The sequence below is a fragment of the Teleopsis dalmanni genome, chromosome X, assembly GCF_002237135.1.
Source record: "Teleopsis dalmanni isolate 2A chromosome X, ASM223713v2, whole genome shotgun sequence".
Classification (NCBI taxonomy): domain Eukaryota; kingdom Metazoa; phylum Arthropoda; class Insecta; order Diptera; family Diopsidae; genus Teleopsis; species Teleopsis dalmanni.
In genome coordinates this window covers 82,448,794-82,468,313 of record NC_051848.1, presented here as the reverse complement: position 1 = coordinate 82,468,313, position 19,520 = coordinate 82,448,794, and the positions used below count along the sequence as shown (strand labels likewise).

The window sequence follows — 19,520 nt, the reverse complement described above, 5'->3', positions numbered from 1 at the left end:
GTAGACCTTGTTTTAGCTTGACGCTTTAAATCTCCTCAGTACCTATCCCATTATTTCGACGAGTTAGACCATAATCCTCTCTCTATTCCCCTTTACAACCGCGGCTTTCGTGACTCCGTTCATAAAGTTTATCACTGACCCCACCCCGCTCTTTGGCCGTAATCCCACCCCGTTCATTATTACCACTTCCACTTAATTCATGCCATTGCTCTTTGGCTTAGATGAACATAGTTCACTAGGTATTAAGTCTATCTACTTTCTCTCTCCCCTGATTACTAGAATGAAGTTTCCACATAGCTGTGGGAATCTTCTCCATTGATTCCTAAGAGCTGGTTTTAGTGGGTTCAAGTCTCACACTGTGGCTTTCGATGCTTTCCAATTACTGCAAAAACTAAAAACAAAAAATAAAAAACAGAGGAGACTTGATCGCAGCACATAGAACAGTGCACGTCGCAGCACGGCGCTTCAACAGAATACTGAGTAGCAGCACTGACAACAGAGACACTTTGAAAAACTCACGAAGATTATTGAAACAAGGTAATTAGTAAATTTTTAGAACTACCAACGTAGCCCAGTCGGTAACGTTGATCGTCAACCTACCAGCGTAGCCCAATCGGTAACGCTGATTCCTATCAACGTAGCCCAATCGGTAACGTTGGATATCCCTTAACTTGAAAATTTATTATTTTGGTAATAGGTTATAAAAATATTGTAACAAAAAAATATATAATAAATAAAAATTAGACTATAAATTAATCAATGGTTTAAAATTATTATACAAAGAAAAGATTCAGGGTTACAAGAAATATTCTTGTAGCACCCCGAGAAGACCGTGAGCTATCCTAACTATCAATGGCCGTGAAAAGGTTCATTACAAATTAACTACTGATATACTTTAATCAACACTTAATTCATTTTTGAAGTAGAATATATATTATTAAAAATTATTTGTGATTTGATATGAACATGAATAGTTTCCGTAAAGCCTAAAGTTAGCATGGCATTTTGTACAACAAGACAAATTATAAAGACAAATTCAAATAACAATAACTTGAAAAGTGATAATTAAACTATTAAACTTAAGATAAATAATTATATATTTCCTGATTTTCCTAATTTTTGTAATATAAAAAAAAATAAATATTACTTTTACCCACCAACATATAAAATTTTATGATCCCTGGAAACAGTCAGAGCAGTAATACTTGCCGGTTCTGCATTATCCTTACGATCGTAAGCAGTATGCATTGTTAGTTTAGAGCGAAACATTAATTGGCGTTGCCATTTAAATCCTAAAGTATTGAATATTATTGAATAAAAATTATTAGTTATATTGAGTGTGTACAATACAAACCTTTTCGTAGCACATGATCACCTTTGTGCTTGTCATTTTCGATCATAACAAAACCATCTGTAAGACTCGTATCCGATTTACTCGGTCGTATACTACGCTCCTCATCTATTAATATAGAAAAATATTAGGACAATAAGTAGTTTATTTAAATAAATGAGCAGAAAACTATTGAACTTTAGCAATTCAAAACTTACTTATAAACTTCACATTAAAATCTAATTAATATATAAGTATAAGTAAGTTTGAAAGTGTTCGTTTTTTCAAGGAAAAATATAATAATTTAGTTGTAATAAATTACAAAATATTACCTTCAACGTGTTTGTTATTAGTGTTATCGTCAACAGTGGAAGTTTTCATTTCATGTAATGATTTGGCGCCAGACAACGAACTTTTTCGTCTTTCCATTGAATGATCATTTTGATCGCTTTTATTCGTTTCTTTTTTATCAGATTCTGTTGACACGTTAGATGCCTCCGAAATACTGCTCTCTGATGCTGATTTAACAATTTCTATTAGATATGATAAATAAGTATTAGCTTTTAAATCTATGTTTCATAATCACCATTTTCCTCTTGGGATGAAAGATTCTTCATTTGTTTTAATATTTCAATAGTTTTACTTGCATCAGTTTTTTCTTCATGCACTTCCTTTGCTTTATTTTCTTTTTCCGTACTAACTTCTGGTTTTTCTTGCGAAGAAATTTCAGCACTTCTTTTGAGCTTTCGTTCTATTGGTACTTGTACATACTCCAGAGACCACATCTATTGAGAAAAAACAAAATAAAAATAGTATATATAATTTATTATAAAATAATTCATCATTTCAAACAGAACAAAATTTTTTGAGTATAACAACTTCATGAAATCTATCTATTACATTATAAAATGACAAAACCATATTATTCTTAATATTAGGTTTTAATTAAATAGAAAAGGGTAGATATGTTTGAATTATTTTAACTCTCCAAACAATAGCAAAGTGAGGTAATTTTTATATTCAGAAATTTTAGAAATAGAAATGTTTGATTTTGAAGAACAACAATTTATACTAGTTAATAAAAGTTATATATCTGTGGTTTATGCGTTAGTTCTCAAAATATCAAGTCCTGATGTTATTTACAAACAAACTACAAAAATTGATAATACTTCAAATTTAAATAACGTAAATAAACTGTTATTTGACTTTGCATATTAATACCTAAGTCCACAGTTCAAATGGAACAGGGATTAGTTCTTAATAATAAAGTATATTTTGCGGTATCCAAAAGAATATGATCATAAAAAAAAAAAATTTTTTAATAATTTCTATATTTTCTATTCGAAGATAGATATCTTGTCTTGGGATATACAGTTTTAAATTTATTCTAGTGGAATTTAATTAAAAAAGCGAGTTTAGAAATTATATATATATATGACAAGATAACAATGAAAATATCTCAAATAATCGATTTTGAGCATAACAAGGAAGATAACCCATTCGAATTATGGTATAAAACATAATTTATTCAGTTTATAATTTTTATTCTTTATCGAAAATTTTACTTATTAGACAAAAGTCTAATAAAATAGATTAATAAAGTAATAAATAAAGTACCTTTAATTTAATTTGCTTATTTGCTCAGATGTAAAAACACTTTATTAATTAATTAATTTATTATATGGTATATAGGTATATTTATATATAAAAATACTATTCATGAAATTTTATACTAATAATAAAATTTAAACCAATAATAACAGATATAGATATATGTATCATAATAAAAATATGTATTTAGAAACATAAAAATAAGAAGAGAACAAACGTGTATATATATTTCATAAAAATCAAATCTTAAGCATTAAGTATATACGTACTCTAACAACACCATCAGTTGAGCCAGTAATAACCACATTCTGTTGATCCCACTCTCGAATTTGTGAGAATGCAACACATAAAATTTGTTGCATACGATCTGCACTTCCTACGCAAGTATTTACCATCGCCAGAGGATCGCCATTTATCGACCAAACATGTAACCAAGTTGCAGAGCATGTCGCAATATCACCAGTTAATTCGTTGATGGCAACAGCAGCAACTACACCCACATGACTACGTAACTGGCGCACAAATGTGAAGCGTGCCATATCCCACACAATTGCAGTGCCATCACGTGAACCTGAAACCACAACATTAAATGCCGAACTTGCTGCCAGGCATGTCACTGCATCCGTATGCCCATGCAAAGAGTGTCGCACTGTTAAACTTTTACGATTTGCATCAAATTTCCATATTGTGACGACAGAACTTGTGCCAGCTGTTATTATCATTTTGGCATTAGGACAAGCACATGTTAAAATTTCTCCAGAATTTTGAGCCGCAGCTTCGGATACAAACGAAGCACGATCAGTATCATAAAGGCCAATGCGAAGTGAATGATCAGCAAAACCCCAAGCGATGTACTTCGCATATGAAGGTGGCATTATAACCTGTAAGACATTAAAATCAGTAAATTTAAATATAGAACAAAATTAAAATAAATTAAATACGATTTATTGTAGTAGTAGTAGTAGTAGTAGTATTCTTTATTAATAATTTAAAAATACAATAATTATTCATACTTTTTTAATTATTTACTTAAAGCTATGACCTAATGTCGTCAACATACGATTTATTGTATAGTTACTTATAGTCATATTCATCAAAAAAATTTTTAAAAACTATAATTTAAATAAACTGAATATTTCAAAAATATTAATTTTTATTTTATTAATATTCAACATAAATTACATGTTTTTAATTAATGCTTAAAATTTGAAGACAACACCAAAAACATGTTTTTGATAATATCTTGATTAACAGACAGCTTCAACTCAAACTGTAGTTTGTATATTAATCTTACTATGTGCCACTTTGTAGAAGTGTTCATGCTCATTCACTCTGCCTCGGTTTCAATAGCTAAGCAGATAATTGTCGGCAACTAGATATATATAGATCAGAGGTAATTAAGAAACTAAAAAATATATCATGCATTATTTTGATCCTTGAAATCTTTGCGAAATCGTTTAAAGTACTTATGGCATGATTTTTAAGCGTCTTCAGACAACTGACCTATCGGCAATAGTATATGAAATATTATTGGTGGTCCATAAATTAACAGTTTATGTACTGTAGTAGACTTATAATACTAGATCTATATTTTTACAAATTTTCATGCTGTTTCTAAAATATATTGATGAAATATTTCAGTATTTATATTATAACCAGATGATATAGCTTGTAATGCAGTACAAAATTGGTGAATTAGACCTTCATCGAGTCCAGTTATAGAAGCAGAAATATTTCCATTTTCAAAAAAGCATCGAGCAGTATTACCATCCTAATTCTTTTTTGAAACTATCAGTCCCTTACCAACTTCAGTTTTTAAATCATATAAAAATTCAAATATATTAAAATTTTAAAGAAATAGAGCTAATTCATTTTCACAGAGATATAACAGTCTGATTTAAAAAAAACCACTTTACTTAGATACGTTGCATTTGCTAGGTTGTATTTTGCATAAATGAGCAATCAATTTTGTTTTAATTTGAAAGAAAGTACTTCAGCCTACAACCTAAAATAGGGTTTTAAGTGGAACAACAGAACTTTTTCATAATTTTATATAGATCTTTAACTATTTTAATCATCAATATATAGTACCAATTACTGGAGCTGTTTTGTTTTTTACTTTCATTCAGAAGGCGTTTTCGCAACATGTCCTCAACCCAACACAACATAAAGATATCCTGAATTCAAATCTTTTTTTTTTTTACTTTTAGTCAGGTTTTCGGCAATTGGCTACACTGTACACGCGGAGTTGAAGTCATACATCAAATTTTGTAACGATTCCTTTTGTTGTTGTAACCCGCTGAGAACTAACAATCATGAAAGGGTCACAAGTAAATACTCAGATGTAGCATGTAACATGTACGATAAGTAAGGAGGAGAAAAGAAACATTGTATGGATGCTAATTGCTATTATATCAAGGTCTAGTTGGCACAAATATTGATAATTGACATGTTTATGCATGCAAGTAACTGTTTACCACGTGCCTATAACATGATCTTCATTGGATTAGTTCAGCTATTACTGCACAAGAAAGTCACCTAGACGTTTCATCCCTAGAAGTTTCAGGCAGTGGCTTAATGAAAAGTTTGATACAAATAAATGTGTTCTCATAACAAATATTGCTTCGCTATGGGGGGCAATGTATATGTATTAATGTGATTCTGTTCTCCAAAGTGGAACGTAGAATCACAGTTAATAGTTTGAAAAAAACTTTATCATGGAATGTCAATTAACCCTCGTTTATTCAGGACGGCACTAATATTGGCTACATTGCAAAGAGTGGCTGTCGTATTCAAAATGAGCAATACTTTTTATTTGTCCAGTATACGATATCCTAAACCATTTTATTTCAATAAAACTATACTCCTACGTATGCTTTTAATTTATATCAATACATCACACTATTTCAAATATTAACTTAATATAATCTTTAAATATTTTAAAAAATTTTAAAATAATAAAACTACGCTGAAGATGTCTATAGATTTTAGTCGAAATATCAATGCAGATAAATATATATTTTAAAATAAATTAAAAAAAATTGCGTATTACTTAACAATAACTATTTAGCCCGTTTAAAAATATTTTAATAAAATTAGAAAACTTTAAAGCGCGATTATAACACTGTATCCTACGATTTAAAAAAATTTTTTACAAATCTGCATGTATTAAAAAAATACTTTCACGCTTCAAAAAAATTTTAAAAAATATTTTATTTATTGATTTTTGTAAATATAAAAACAAAAATTGTACCTTATTTTGTTCAACAGCAAATACAGTCTTATCTGGTTGCAATATTTGTCCCACAGGTCCTTTCAGTTCTTTTATTGGTTGCAAACTTGGTTTCAAATTATCCAAATTATGAAAGAACATACGATCTGACTGTAGTACAGTTGTATTTCCTTGTATTAACGCACCAGCATCTATTAATGTAGAATGCCTGGAGTTAGCCATTTTCTTAGCGGGATGTGGTTTCTTGAATAATTGCTTTGGTATTTGTCCAAAATTATTAATAAAGCCTATTGTTGCATTTTTCTTAAGTGGATCATCGATACTATAAATAATTCAATATTGTAGAAATATAATAAAACATTTAACTTAATTATAAATATACAAGTAATTATAATATTAATTTAATAATGATTCCTTTCTTATACGAGAAAATCTTATAGTAAACAAACATATTTAAAAGCAATATAGTTATTAAACTTTTCATTAATTTATTTATCGTCATAGACTTTATAATTTAGATATAAAAAATTATTATTATAAATTATTTTTTTCATTAGCTTCTTTTTCATTTCACTTTTAATAAAATATGAAACATAATGTGACACATAATAACCATATGTTATTATAAAAAGAGTAATTAAAAAAAATCAAAGTTATATTAAGACCTATGTTATGCAAAATTTTAAAACTTACTTGTAAATATCCACATTGCCTTCATAAAATAGATGGTGAAATACATTAACAGCCTCAACAGCAGCAGGACCTTGTTGCTTGCACCCAAATATTAAATCAATCCACTAAAATTATCACAAAAAGTCATTATTACCGGTTGTATACTTTTACATACAGAAGCAAGAACTTACCAAGTGTAAATTTTGACTAACGTAATCACACTCTAAGGCACTCCTATGTACTCTTATAAATTCTCTAGGATCCTGTTTAGCCCATGGCGGTAATATAACATCACTCAGTGTTTCACCATTTTGCTTTGTACCTATACAAAATTTATAATTGTTTATGTAATTCATAAATATATATTTAATATATATTAAGTACATGTGTAAGATTTATTTAATATATAATTTTGGAAAGATATAGTCATATTAATACTAAAATATTTCATACTGTTATATAAATAATAGTGATATAATGTTAAATAATAGTGATATGACAAAATTTTTATAAAAAAAAAAACATTAATTTAAATGGCAAAACAGTGTAAAAAAAGTATTATACACTACAACACATAAAATTAACTATAATTCGATTAAAAATGTTCGCACACATTTTAAGGATGTATAAATACTTTAGTTAGTCAACATGAATTTATTAATATAATTGTATTAATAAGTACCCAAATCAAAGTTATTGGAATTCATTATGAATTCCGGAAGGTAGTAAAATTCAGGAATTAGTTCCTTCACATCGGCCATATTAAATTTAGATGCAGACAGCCAAGCCTCTTTAATACTGTGAAACATTCTATCAGCTAAATCAAAATGCCCTCCCTGTAAGCGTAGAAAATGTTGTGTGAATGGTTCCAAACGCACAAGATATGAGCAAACAATCATTGCGGAACTGTAATGAGTACCATAATGATACGGAGGTGTTTCACCATGTGGATCATCCCATTCCTAAATAAATAAAAAATAAATATTTATAAAAATATATTATATAAATGCTTATATAAAAGAAAATCACCTTATAGCGCTTCTGAAATTGTTCTAAGCGTTCCTCTGATTGTGCACCCATTGGCTTTGAAAAATCACGGAATGTTTTTGGATTATTGAAGTCCAATTCTTCAGATTCATAATCAGCCACTATCCACGGAAATACTGGGTATTGCATAAGATCATTATATGAACGACCAGCAAGCGTATTTAAATGCATTAGATATTGGAAGTTTGAAATTTCACCACGCTGTGTAAATATAAATAACATCCATTTTAATACATATTCAAAAAAAAAAAAATATATATATTGTGGAATGCAACACGTACCACCCAACGTTGTGTAACTGAGGTTTCACCAATAAGACTACTAAAAATACCAGATGTTTGTTCAACGCTAGCAGTACGCTTTTGACCAGCAACTGATTGTTGTGCATTATCGTTGATAGCGGTGGCTTGCGACATAAAACGTTGATAAACCTAAAAGAAAAAATATACTCATATTAATATAATTATAAATTTAAATAAATACATGTCAATATAAATAAATACCAACCTTATTCCGTACTTTCCTAGGAAAACTCAACAGATAATTGCGACCATCTTCAGAGAAAACTTCTAACGCAATAGGTTGCAACAAATAACGTCGCTTATGCACTTCTCGTATTTCCTCATAAGCGAATTTTGAACATTGACGTATTTTATGAGTACGCGTAGTGCCTCCTGAATTTGGTATTATAGGATCATATGCACCCGGTGGTAGCGTATCAATATCTCGTATTTCACGATTTTTTAACAAAGTGAAACCATCAACTATATAGCAATGCTCCTTGCCAAAAAGCAGCAACCCTTCAAAAGTATCAAGACCTTGTATGCGCGCACAACGAAACATAAATGATATCTTTTCTTGTTCCTCCAACAGACGTAAAAATGTTTCATTATCAGACATCATAGATGTATCTTCGTCTTCTTCATCTTCTTCTTGCGCTCCAGCACCATCGACTGATTCTTGCGTTTGCTGTAAACGCTGCCGATCATGCGGCGATTGTGGTGGCGTTTCTGTACTACCAGTGTTCAGTTCATTTTTGGTCGTTTGCAATTGCACTGCAGAAACATTCTGAGCATTTTGTTGTTGCTTTTGGTTGGCATCTACGGAGTTTTGCTGCTGGAGTGATTGTTGTTGTTGAAGTTGCATTGTATCAGTCTCGCAGAGTATGCGTGGCGGTTGTTGACAATGTGTATAATAGATTTTACTATCGAAACTGGTGGCAACTTTGAATTTTAATTGACGCTAAAGCATAAAAAACAAAATAAAACATGATTTTTTTTTTGATTTTTATATTACATTTATTATTAGTATAAAAACTAACACAAAAAAAGTAAATATTTCATGTTTGTACTGATTCATTTAAAAATACCGTACTTCTTTCCTGTTACTGTGTACATTTTATATACTATTCTTTATATTAACTATAATTCACCAATAGTTCCTGCGAAAACAAACTCTCAATCTCTGTCTCTTGAAAACTGAGAGACTAACTAAAATATTAACGGACGGATAGACAGACAAATAAATGTTGCTTAATCGATTCGTCTTGCCAACCTGCCTGATATAGAACACATACGTCTTATATAGCACTTTATGTATCCTTTGCCATGCTATAAATATCTGGTAGTAGTGTTCGAAATATTTTTTATTTGAGTATGAGTATAGCACAGCGAACCGCTCAAATATGTACGAACACGATATAGTAGTTCTAAGTGCGGGCGGAAACGACTATGTCTCGAAGCCACTCCCAGAAGGAACCACACAAGCAGATCTATGCGAGTTACAACAAGAACAACAACATAATATGGAGTTTAATCATTTGCTGTGGTATGTATTTGTATATAAAAAAAAAATCAAATATGAAGCATATTTGTTGTTAGTTTACCTTTTATGTCTGGAATAACTCGAGCATTTCCAAAAAAAAATGTATTAATATTCATCCAACGACATTTAAAGAATTCAATTCAAAAATTGAAAACCGAATATACTTGAACTTCTTGAGTTACTTAATTCTCGAATTTGAAGTGTAAAAAACAGTATTTTTGTTATTTGATTTTTTTTAAACTTGATAATAAAATGGACTCAAATGTGAGAATACGAAATATCAATTTTCAATAAAAAAAATTTTTAATTAAATGAAAAGTTTTATCAATTAAAAATTAATTTACTAGTATAATATAGGAACGCACATTCAATAATTTTAATAACGTTTTCATACACTTTATAACTGAACAGTTTCTAAACAATAGTAAGAACTTACATTATCAGGCAATTCAATTTCTGGTCGATATGGATAATGTAGATAAAATAATTCATTTCTCATAGTCTTCTTACGCATGCGATGAGGACCTTCTGTAGTATCTAAAATCCACTTGTCCAATGACGAGCTACCCTCTGGTCCCCAAAGACCACGTTCTCGCGTTAATTCGGTTTCCGATTGTACCCAGTCTTGAAAAACATAGCGTTGCGTATGTTGTAGCATTTGCATGTACTGTTTGCAACGTAACTCCCAAAGATCCCTAATGTATAAAGAAATATGTAAAAAAACGTTTTTAAGAACTAATTTTACAGTCGTAATTTAAGTCTCAAAACTGACTCAAAGAATATGACTTAGTAATAAGACTTAAGTCACGACTGTGACAACGGCCTTAAATTGCTTAAACTTACTTTATCAATTGCACATGTATAGCTGTGCAATCGAAAGCGCTTTCTTTACTCATCGTTGATTTGGTACGTACTAGTTCATCTTTTTTGACTTTAGTACGACTGGCAAGACGCGTTAGCCCACCTGTTACTTTCTGTATTTTCGACTGAATTTGGTTATGTATTTCCCATGGTATGCGATATGAAGCTTTCCGTTCTGCATCGACGTAATTGAACCACAATTTGGAAGCCAATTCCATAACTTGCTCTCTTGTAGTTTGTAGATCCGGTGCCTTTGAGTTAACCGGCGGTGGAGTTAACGAAATTTTAAATACTTCTTCAATTGCTGGTTTCTTACAAACATACAGCTCTTCCCAGACTCGAAAAGCAGCTCCAACAATTAAATTACGACCCTTTTCAAAAATTTTGTAATTTATAATATATAACAAATTATAAGGAATAAATTCATTTTTACCTGTAATTGATTCAGATCTTCATCTTTTGGTTCCATTACTTCGGTTTGTGGGTTTACATGCCAAGTGGTATTCCGTGAAGTTGAAGGTTCTAAAATAATTTTCATATCAGCGGTAAGCTGTAGTAAGCAATATGTTAGACAGCCAATAAATTCTAATTCGTGGTTACCAGCACCAAAAATGAGCAGACGATGTGTGATTATTTTATGTAACGCCTCCAAGACGCTCATTTGTTCGGTTATTGCCTCAGTAGGTCTTGACAACAAAAACAATATTGTACGGTTAAGTGAGTGATGCAATTGTTCAATTGTCAACGTTGACGACCTTCTTTTGGCTTGAGCAATTAATTTTATTATAAAATCAAAAATATCATGTGGATTACGCGTTAAACAACCTTGCCACATTTTATCAACAACTCGTGCAGTAAAATAGAAAACATTTGGTGCGATATGTTGCGTATGACTTTGTAACAAGGGCACTAGAGGCAGAGCAGCTTGTTCACCTACTAAAACATCTGCAGCTAACAGATGATCCATAAGTGCTGATATGATTTCAGTTTGATATTCCACTTGCAATAGCATATCGCTTGCTTCAGGTGAAGCATCTAACACTAAATCTACAACAGGTGTGGATTTACTGTGCATATTTAAACTCAATGAGTCAACCACTATTACACGCAAAAAATCTATGATACATTTACGTACTGGATGTTGAGTAAGTTTGTGTGGTTGCACCAAGGTTGAACTATTTGGATTTAAAACAAAACATCCTGAGCTATCAGTAGGTGTTGAATTTCCACTATTAGGTCCAGATTCAACAGTTGGTTCTTTGGCATTTGGAAACAATACTGCCACTAAGGAAGTTACAACATCGCCAGACATCATAACTGGCATGAAATCAGTAAGATTTTGATATAAGCTGAACAATAGCTGAATTATTGTCTCTGGATGACTATTAAGCCATTCAGCATATTCGTTTGCGTGTACAATAGCTCGCACCATGCCGAGTAATACGCAAACTGCTTCTGGACAAACATTCATTTTCGGTGTAACATTATTGGCAGAAACTGGCGCACCCCAAAGAAACGACCAGACACGATCCAAATCGAACTTTGTATGTTCCGTAGCTAAAAGCTTAACTGGTTGACCCATAATCAATGCTGTTATAAGAAAGTATAGCTCTGGTACATCTAAATGATGCTGCAATAACCAATCAAGCATTTGGAAACCTGCAACATAAAATATTAAAAGGGTTAAGCAATAATGCACAAGTACTTAGTAAATACTATTTACTATTTATTTAACGGCAATAAAACAATCCCGAAAAATGAATTTTAATACAAGAATCAATTCAACTTTTCTTTCACTGCTTACCTGGTATATTTAAAGCAGACGTTCTCACCTCACCAGCTATTTGTGTAGGAAGATGTTGTAGTACGTTAGCAGTACTAACTAAAACCGATCCTGGATTATTCTGAGAACCCGCGTTTAATTGCTGAGCTCCTATGCCCAGTATCTTTTTCTGTGAAACCATTTCGGTAAACCGTAAATATCCACCATTGTATGTTGCATCACGAAATCGCACTAAAAAACTTTCATTTGCGCATATTACCACCAATATGCGGACAGATATGATGACAGTTGTAAAATGCACATGTGGTTGCATGAAAAGCAATAGCCAGTCCATGCCAAGCGTTTTTGAAATATCGTCGCATATTATATAATTGACAGTATTTCGAGGTGTAAAAAGCAAACCATGTAGTAATGATAGACAGCGATTACGAAGATAAATATTTTGCGCTATAGCATCAGATTCACTTGCGCTCAAATTGCCCGCGATATTAACGGATGCTTTCATTGTAGGTAATAATATAGACCTTTCCGCTTGATCTGGTTTTGGTAACTTTGCAGCACAGTATTGGCCAAAGAGCAATAAGTCAGTATGTCTTGGTTGACCTCCGAGTAAAGTCTCAACTAAATTAAGTAGTATCTCACGTGTGGAATGGTCTTGTATATCAATTATAATGAGTAATAACTTGTTCAGTAATTGTAGATCACGCATAATTTTTATATTTTGCTTCTTTTCATTAGATTCAACTGCTAGTTCCAGCAGATGTTCCAGTAGAGAACGTAATAAACCATTTGGAGCATTATGCCATATTTCCAAGTCACACAGTAAGTCCTGGAATGCTGTTATATTTGGTATAGCAGACATTTCTTGGCCACTATTCACTGTACCAACTAGACCAAAAGTTAAATGAAGTATATGTGAGTTCAACAGATTCTTTTTCTTTTTAAAGAACATGCCCAACGTTTGGTAACAACGCTTTCGATCCATTTCACTTTGTGCTGCGCGATTGCTTCTTACTACGCATGTAAGTGCTTTGACACCAGCATAAAGTGACTCAACATCTTGTGCCATAGCAATAATACCAAGCAGAACATTACAACCACCAACTGTGTCAATCATAGCTGACACAGGATGTGGACTAAATACACGCACACCTAAGTAACCCACAACTACGCCACCAAGAGAACGTCCTGCACCAGCTAAATGCCCAGCAGAGTTATGCAGTATTCTACGAATATAAAGGAGAAAATATATTCAAACTTTTCAATATTATTTATAATCGTTACACATACTTTATGGGTGTTGCGTTTTCGTGAGAATTCATGCCCAACTGCTTGGCTATTGATTTGTTGTCTGCGCGGCTATATACCTTGCGTATTTTGACTAATGTCAATTGAGATACAGCCTTTGCATTAAGACCTAAAAGTACGCGATCTTCTGGCACAAGTGGTGGCAAAGGCTCACTTTGTTTCCCAATTTGCGGCGCCTGCAATGAGCCCATATAATGTGGACCCAAATTGTATATTATTTGCACAGTTTGTTGCGTTAAAACATCTTCTAACAAATGGCAAACGCCTTGTTTCCAGCATAAGCGAGAATAACGACGCCAGATGGGTGGAGTGCCAATATAACCAAAAACTTGGCTAGCTACCGCTAAATTTACAGAACCAGCACCTGGATTTTGTGATATATAATGCAATTTTTGTGTGTGCATAGGCTACAAACAAAAATAAATTTATTAACTCTACTGGTCTAAACATATACCTAGATACTATTTTATTATTATTGAAACTTATATAATCTTTGTTGTAAAATATTTTTGAAAATCAATTCAAATACTTACAGTGCCATCTAAATACAATGTAAGACTAGAATTTTTCAACACAGCTCGATTCAACACCACAACAAGGTTATGCCATTGTCCTTCATGTAATAAATCAGGACACCAAATACGTGCACTGCCATCATCTGTACCTTCTGGTTCCCAATCGCCCAAACCTTGAAGTAACACAAAAATTAGTTAAGTAAAAGTTGTAATTTTATTATAATGTTTTTTGTTTTATTTATTCCATTGTCCCAACAAGTATCACAACTTAAAACTAATCCATTTTTCTAAATACTTTTGTTTAAAAATAAACACAATGATAATCATGGAATTTTTATATACATACAGCAATTATTCCCTGTTTACTTTCAATTTTTTTAGTGAATTCTAGTTTCAGTTTTATAAGACTAAATTGGGGGCAATCTTTCAGACTTTTAATTTGAGCGTCTATATCATCAAAGGATGGTTAGCAATGTTTCAACAAAAAATTATTTGAATCTTCCTTGTTTTTATTTGTTGTTTGGTCTTCATTATTAGTACACCATGTTCGGATTTTCCAAGACATTTTTGATTAATTACGTTCTACTTTAATTTTGTACATATATTCCACATTGAACCACAAAGTCAACTAGGATCAATCAATTGCTAGTTCAATAGTAGTCTGCTGAACCACAGCTAAATTACAACCATACAATAAATATTCATAATGTAATAAGAAAATTATATAAAATGTTTTACTCTTCTTTTAAAATAGTTTTACTTTTCTATAATTGAAACATTTTAAATTGTGACTCTTTCAATGGAATGCAATAAATAAAACACTTACTTTTGCTAGGAGTAACAAGTGTTTCCTGTGTGGATACTACAATTGCTTTATCTCTAGCTGAAAGCAATATAGATAAACAAACTAAATTCTCCTCGCGCGGATTATGTATCGTACGTACTAAAGTAAGCAAGCGTACACAGTGTGGATCTGTTTTAGGGTCTGAAAATTTTTCAACACAAAACCAAGTTGAAAATGATAGACCAGTTTGTGGTGGAAATATGCGATCGCCAGAACCAATACCTCCAATAGTGTTTGCATCTATGGTACCGCCAGAAGTGGCCGAAGCTTGTGGAGCCAATGACGGAAGATACAAACAACCAAAACCTTCTGCGGACATATCCATTTCAACAAACGGTGGTAATGTACTCGATCCATGTGCACGAAAATCACGTGGTGTTGTCATAGATACAAGCGTTTTAATACGTGTTAATGGTACTGGTCCACCCATAAGATACGGCTTGTGTAAATCTATGTTGGCGCAAGAAAGCGGCTCACCTAAACGCAAAAATTCACGCAACTCTGTGGGCTGCAAAGCTTGTGCAGCCAGTCTTTCTAAAATATATTGCATTGGCACATGTAGGGGATTGGATTCTTCTGAGAGTGCCTTGCGTGCTATCTTCAGTAAATGTTCTGCAAGCCCATAGTCACACATAATTTGTTGATTGCGTTCGTTTCGTACTAAAGATTTAATAATTTCGCTAAGGTATACTTGTAAATTCATTGCTTGCATGGGTTCGTCTTCTTGCGTTATACTAGGTAACAGCTGCAACATGCAGAGTACAACGCCTGGATGAACAATACGTGGTTCAGGCGTAGGCTGTGTTAAAATTAATTGATTTGGATGTGCCGTGGGAAGTTCTTTACTTGGCGAACGTGAATGCTGATCGTTAAATAATGTTATGATGCCATTTAAATTTGGTGTTTCGAAATTATCCAAAGATATACTATAAAGTAGGCGATAAACTACGCAAACATATGACAGAGAACGTGGAGTATTTTTGCTAAAACTGAAAAAAAAAAATTAATTACTTAGTTTCTTTGTTTTTGGCTTTATTTGAATTACCTATAATTGAGTATGTCACCAGAAAATACTTCATGATAATACTTTTGAGTTGGATTATCTCCTTTGAAATCACCTTTAAAGTCTGGTAATTCTACAGCGGTCCCAAAACAACCCAATAAACGTAGAGTATCACATAACGATGCGGTACAAATTTCTTGATGGAAGAATTTTGCATTTGCTGGCTCAAAACGCATTGCAGTAGCAAGTGTTTGACAAACAATTTGCAAAAGCAGTATAAGATCATCTTGTGATATCATTTGCATATCTGGCTCAACATTAGCCAAAGGCTCATCACATAATTTACCATCTAGTGATACAAACACACTTGTTAAATACACAAAACCACCTACTTTACGAAATACAGTGCGTGTGCGGTGAGAGTCTTTTAGACAGCCAAGCAACATATTTAATATTTGAATTTTAAATTCAACCTGATATGGTGGTACGGCATGCATTACAGATAATATGAATAGCATATCGTCATCACCACCAGATGATAAAATAAGTTCTCTGATGATACCCAGCGCCTGTGGTCGGCAATGCTTAAACTTAACCAAATCCTGTACACACTTAGCACCACCACAGTCACGAAATACATTTGCATTATTATTGCTACCACTTAGTAATATAGTTAAAGCCTCAAGCACATGCTTTCCCATTGTATCCGCCAAATCCTCTACATCCGTACTAGGCAACACAATATTCTCATCATTATTCGTTATTTTACGTACATGCTCCGCATAACGATTCAGGCAAGTAACAAACACTTCTAAAATGCCAACTTCACGGTAAACGTCCTTAAAGACGCTATTGTGCCGCAGTATATTCAGCAACGTTTTCAAGCACAAAATGCTGCAACTTGTGGACTGATTATTTTTCAGCAGCAGAGAGAGACTTATCAACTCCTTGCACGGAACAAAGTTCAATTGAAACACAATAAACTCTAAGAGATCAAAAAACTTTTCTTGTATTTGTGGTCCTTTATGGTGTATACGTTCCGTGAATTGACTTAACGTATTCTCAGAGTCGAGTATAAAATAATTTGCATTATCCGAGTGATAAACACGCGATATAGCGTCAAGTATGGTGCAACAAAGAGCTGGTGATGTCGACTTCAGGAAGACCGCTTGCAGAACTTGAAATGCGTATATATTGCGTACACAAGTTTCGCGTGAGTTAGATTGTGGCATTTGAAAATTTTGCATTTTAAAAAGCGTATTGATTTGTGCCTGCGGTGGACGAATTTCATTGAAACCACACATGCAAAGTGAGGAAATCATGAGCACGAGATTTCTGATGGCTGCTTGAACTTCAATTGAATGAGTACGTGAAGTGTCAAACCTATAAAATTAAAATATACATATTTATTTTTGAGTGGGTTTTGTTTCGTTTAATATGCTGTTATGTTAGCTTTAAAAAAATTTACCTGAGCAAAAAATCATTCAAAAACACATAGCCATTAGAAGCTCTAAAATCATCCATTAATATTTGTGATACTTGACTAGAGTCCTTTATAAAGCAAAACACAGCAACGAACATTTCTACAATTTCTAGAGGGTTACCAAAGGTTAGACGTTGCATATTATCAACACATAAAGCCATGCAGCCCTTGGCTAAAAATACATTTTAAAAACAAAAAGAAGACAAAAAGCAAGTTAGTTAATAGCAATCAATTTTACTAGAAATTTTGGTGAAAAGCTTGTATAGCAAGAAGCAGCAACTTACAATGTATATAGCTGACAACCGGATCAGTGAGACCATGTCGTGAAATTGTAGTTAAAAGTTCAGCAGCATTTTTTCGCCACACAATGTTATGTGTGGGACACGGTGAGGTTATCGCCGCAAACAACAAAGTCAAATCATCCATTCGAGCCAACTCCTCTGCTGGATATGGATATGAACATAATTTAACAAGCAGTTGAACAAATACTTTCTGCAATAACGTTCGTCTTTCAAATGCATTAAAGTCGCTAATATTAGCACCTGTCGCATAAGGTGTATCATCCTCTACAGCAGGCAAATCAAAAAATAAATATAAACACTTCACCAGCGTAGATGGAACGGATGCATCTGTCATAACCTTAAAATAAAATTTTTTTTAAAGTTCAATGATATATTATAAATAATTTTCATAAGTATACATATACGCTGGTAAATGGAGGCACTAAAAGACAATATTTCTAATAAAACAATTAATTGCATATAAAAGCACTATAAAAATATTCATTTGTATTTCATAATTTGTAAATTAGTATTTTGTATTTAATTCAGATAGAAGAGAATTCTATTATCAAAAATTTTAGATTCTAGGGAAGTTCGGCTAACATCTCGAATCTACTCGTCCTTTCAGACGACCAAATAGCAAGACAACTCTTCCTAAAACGGATTGCAGTAACTAGTTTTAAAACGCAGTATCAATAAATTATTGATACTGTATTCAGTTGGTACGCAGTTCTCAATATGTAGGCAATAGATAGCATTATGCAAAAATTAGCTATACTGCATATTACGAAAAAGTACTAATTACCAGAAATATCCAATACTCTCATCAAGATGCTCCGTAGATATATTACTTTTACGGTAGGTTTGCTCACAAGTAAACCTAACATAACAAATTAGTCAACCAGAAGATTGAATCTTTCTTTTAACTATTCCTGTCGCAGTTGTGAAGAGGACGATGAAAGTGCCTCTCATCTGCTTTACTTTTGCCAAGCGCATGCACGGCACCGCTTTACTATTCTAGGAGTATATTTTTTTAAGGACCTCGATCAACTACAAAACCTTCCATTAAATGCCATTTTAAACTTTGCCAGTGGTTCAAGGTGGTTTTGAAACCTCTAAATTTTCATTTATACAGTAATACAATGGGCCAATCGGCCTATGTGGATCTCTTTCGATAACCAGTATAACCTAACCGAACCTAATAATTATTAGCTGCAAAATCACAGATCTTATCCAAAGTCTTATAAAATATGATATATACTGTGACAAACATTATTATTGGCACTACAAGTATGTTGTTGAACTTTAACATTATTTTTGCCCCGTTGATACAGCGGTTTTTAATTACTAAAAATTATTATATGTAGATATGAAGAATGATAACTTTGCAACTAAAACGAATACTTAATTTCTTTAAATTAAAAAAAAAACCAAAAAACTACTAAATTACGGAAACAATTAATATTTAGTGACCAAGCCCTTTTGTTTAATATCAGCTTCTAGTGGCCTTGGTATCGAGACATCCAATTTTGGTGTACCTTTTGGTCCAACATTTTCCCACTATTTGAGCAATGCCGCTTCTCACAAACTTTCGATTGTATTGAAATCTACAAGATTTCAATACAAGATGCGCGAGCCAGATACGCACATCAGAAGCCGTATGTTTCGGATCATTGTCATGATCATAGTTGAAAACTAAATGTGGCTGGTGAACTCAAGTTTGTGA

At 32.5% G+C, this 19,520-nt stretch overlaps 1 protein-coding gene across 2 annotated transcripts in view; it reads right to left on the bottom strand.

Annotated features, from left to right (window-relative positions):
- Positions 1-19,520, bottom strand: part of LOC119661843 (WD repeat and FYVE domain-containing protein 3) — a 53,503-nt gene that overhangs the window by 2,618 nt on the left and 31,365 nt on the right. For both annotated transcript variants that reach the window (XM_038071346.1, XM_038071347.1), the window contains 22 exons: positions 17,798-18,152; positions 17,499-17,685; positions 16,073-17,413; positions 15,010-16,016; positions 14,202-14,356; positions 13,651-14,075; positions 12,382-13,586; positions 11,011-12,236; positions 10,560-10,948; positions 10,153-10,411; positions 8,400-9,134; positions 8,174-8,323; positions 7,875-8,093; positions 7,528-7,807; positions 7,037-7,167; positions 6,867-6,970; positions 6,195-6,495; positions 3,211-3,822; positions 1,917-2,115; positions 1,663-1,863; positions 1,355-1,459; positions 1,158-1,292 (listed from right to left, as the gene is read on the bottom strand). In XM_038071346.1, coding sequence (XP_037927274.1) covers positions 1,158-1,292; positions 1,355-1,459; positions 1,663-1,863; positions 1,917-2,115; positions 3,211-3,822; positions 6,195-6,495; positions 6,867-6,970; positions 7,037-7,167; positions 7,528-7,807; positions 7,875-8,093; positions 8,174-8,323; positions 8,400-9,134; positions 10,153-10,411; positions 10,560-10,948; positions 11,011-12,236; positions 12,382-13,586; positions 13,651-14,075; positions 14,202-14,356; positions 15,010-16,016; positions 16,073-17,413; positions 17,499-17,685; positions 17,798-18,152 — 9,721 coding nt within the window. The remainder of the gene's footprint in view (positions 1-1,157; positions 1,293-1,354; positions 1,460-1,662; positions 1,864-1,916; positions 2,116-3,210; positions 3,823-6,194; positions 6,496-6,866; positions 6,971-7,036; positions 7,168-7,527; positions 7,808-7,874; positions 8,094-8,173; positions 8,324-8,399; positions 9,135-10,152; positions 10,412-10,559; positions 10,949-11,010; positions 12,237-12,381; positions 13,587-13,650; positions 14,076-14,201; positions 14,357-15,009; positions 16,017-16,072; positions 17,414-17,498; positions 17,686-17,797; positions 18,153-19,520) is intronic.